We start from the raw sequence: 1,811 nt of genomic DNA, 5'->3' as shown, positions 1-1,811 counted from the left end.
TTACTGAGGCCAGCTCTGTTACAGCAGTGCCCATTGCCTGTCCCTGCCTGCGCTCACAGGACTGACACACAGCAGGACGGTGACCAAGCTGCCAGAGCACTCAGGCCTTGCACCAACACAAGGGATGAGAAGGAGAGTGTGGGAGTGGAAACAGAACAGCTCTGGAAGAACAAGCGCTGGTGCTCCCTGGCAGGGCTGCCATGATGGACCCTTTTCCCCTCCTCCAATGGACAGAAACTCTCCCTGCAGCTCCAAAAGGCCTAGCAGGAAGGATATAGTGAAAAACAAGTCACTACAGGACACTTTATTTTGTTTAAATACACACAGATCATGGCTCCTCATTTACACAAGCGGGGGTTATAAAAGAAAAGCAGACAGTGATTTAGAAAGGGGATGACAACATTATCAGAATAAAAAAAATGCCAAAAACAACAGAAAATACAGATGACAAGCTGGACCTCTAACAAGTTACATTAAAACTTCTATATAGAAGCAGATGGGCAGTTTATTGCTTCAGGAAACTGTAAGATATGAGTTTGCACAGGGCATCCTTGAGCTCCTGGTTCCTCATGCTGTAGATGAGGGGGTTCACTGCTGGAGGCACCACCGAGTACAGAACTGACACCACCAGATCCAGCCATGGGGAGGAGATGGAGGGGGGCTTCAGGTTGGCAAACATGGCAGTGATGAGGAACAGGGAGACCACAGCCAGGTGAGGGAGGCAGGTGGAAAAGGCTTTGTGCCGTCCCTGCTCAGAGGGGATCCTCAGCACGGCCCTCAAGATCTGCACATAGGACACCACAATGAACACAAAACATCCCTCAAAAAAAAAAGCAGTAAACATGAGAAGGCCAAGTTCCCTGAGGTAGGAGTGTGAGCAAGAGAGCTTGAGGATCTGGGGGATTTCACAGAAGAACTGGCCCAGGGCATTGCCCTTGCACAGGGGCAGTGAAAATGTATTGGCTGTGTGCAGCAGAGCATTGAGAAACCCAGTGGCCCAGGCAGCTGCTGCCATGTGGACACAAGCTCTGCTGCCCAGGAGGGTCCCGTAGTGCAGGGGTTTGCAGATGGCAACGTAGCGGTCGTACGACATGATGGCGAGAAGGTAAAACTCTGCTGAAGCTAAAAAGACAAACAGAAAGAGTTGTGTAGCACACCCTGCATAGGAAGTGACCCTGGTATCCCACAGAGAGTTGGCCATGGACTTGGGGACAACGGTGGAGATGGAGCCCAGGTCGAGGAGGGCGAGGTTGAGCAGGAAGAAGTACATGGGGGTGTGGAGATGCTGGTCACAGGCTATGGTGGTGATGATGAGGCCGTTGCCCAGGAGGGCAGCCAGGTAGATGCCCAGGAAGAGCCAGAAGTGCAAGAGCTGCAGCTCCCGTGTGTCTGTGAACGGCAGGAGGAGGAACTGGGTGATGGAGCTGCTGTTGGACATCTGCAGCCTCTGGACACAGAGCACTGACCAAAGAAGAAGAGACAGTGACTAGATAGGGGAGATTTCTCTGAGGAAAATCAAAGCCATTTCTCACACACCCTCCCCTCTCCACACCCCTTGTCCTTTTCCAGACCTTCCTCCAGCTCGGTGTCTGAGCCCTGGGTGGTGCTGGCTGGAGGTGCCATGAGGAGCAGAGGCTGTGCCCGCTGGCTGCCGAGGAGTCAGCCCTGCTCTGCAGCAGGGGACATGGGAACGGGGGGCAGGGGACAGAACTGGGGTTCAGCTTTGTCAGATGGAGCCACAACATGTATCACCTTTCCTAAGTGCTGAGAACCCCATGTTTGTCCAAGAACACCCATGACTCCTTTCAAAA

At 52.9% G+C, this 1,811-nt stretch overlaps 1 protein-coding gene across 1 annotated transcript; it reads right to left on the bottom strand.

The window, feature by feature from the left end:
- Positions 1-505: 505 nt before the first annotated feature.
- Positions 506-1,438, bottom strand: LOC309452720 (olfactory receptor 14J1-like; the record flags this gene model as incomplete). Its single annotated transcript, XM_082077369.1, has 1 exon — positions 506-1,438. One exon carries the CDS (start codon positions 1,436-1,438, stop codon positions 506-508), a length of 933 nt encoding a protein of 310 aa, XP_081933495.1.
- Positions 1,439-1,811: the final 373 nt, after the last annotated feature.

The sequence above is a fragment of the Streptopelia decaocto genome (genome assembly GCF_964273445.1).
Source record: "Streptopelia decaocto genome assembly, contig: HAP1_SCAFFOLD_118, whole genome shotgun sequence".
NCBI classification, from domain to species: Eukaryota; Metazoa; Chordata; class Aves; order Columbiformes; family Columbidae; genus Streptopelia; species Streptopelia decaocto.
Note: the sequence above shows the minus strand (reverse complement) of the source record. Positions and strands in the feature narration are given on the sequence as shown.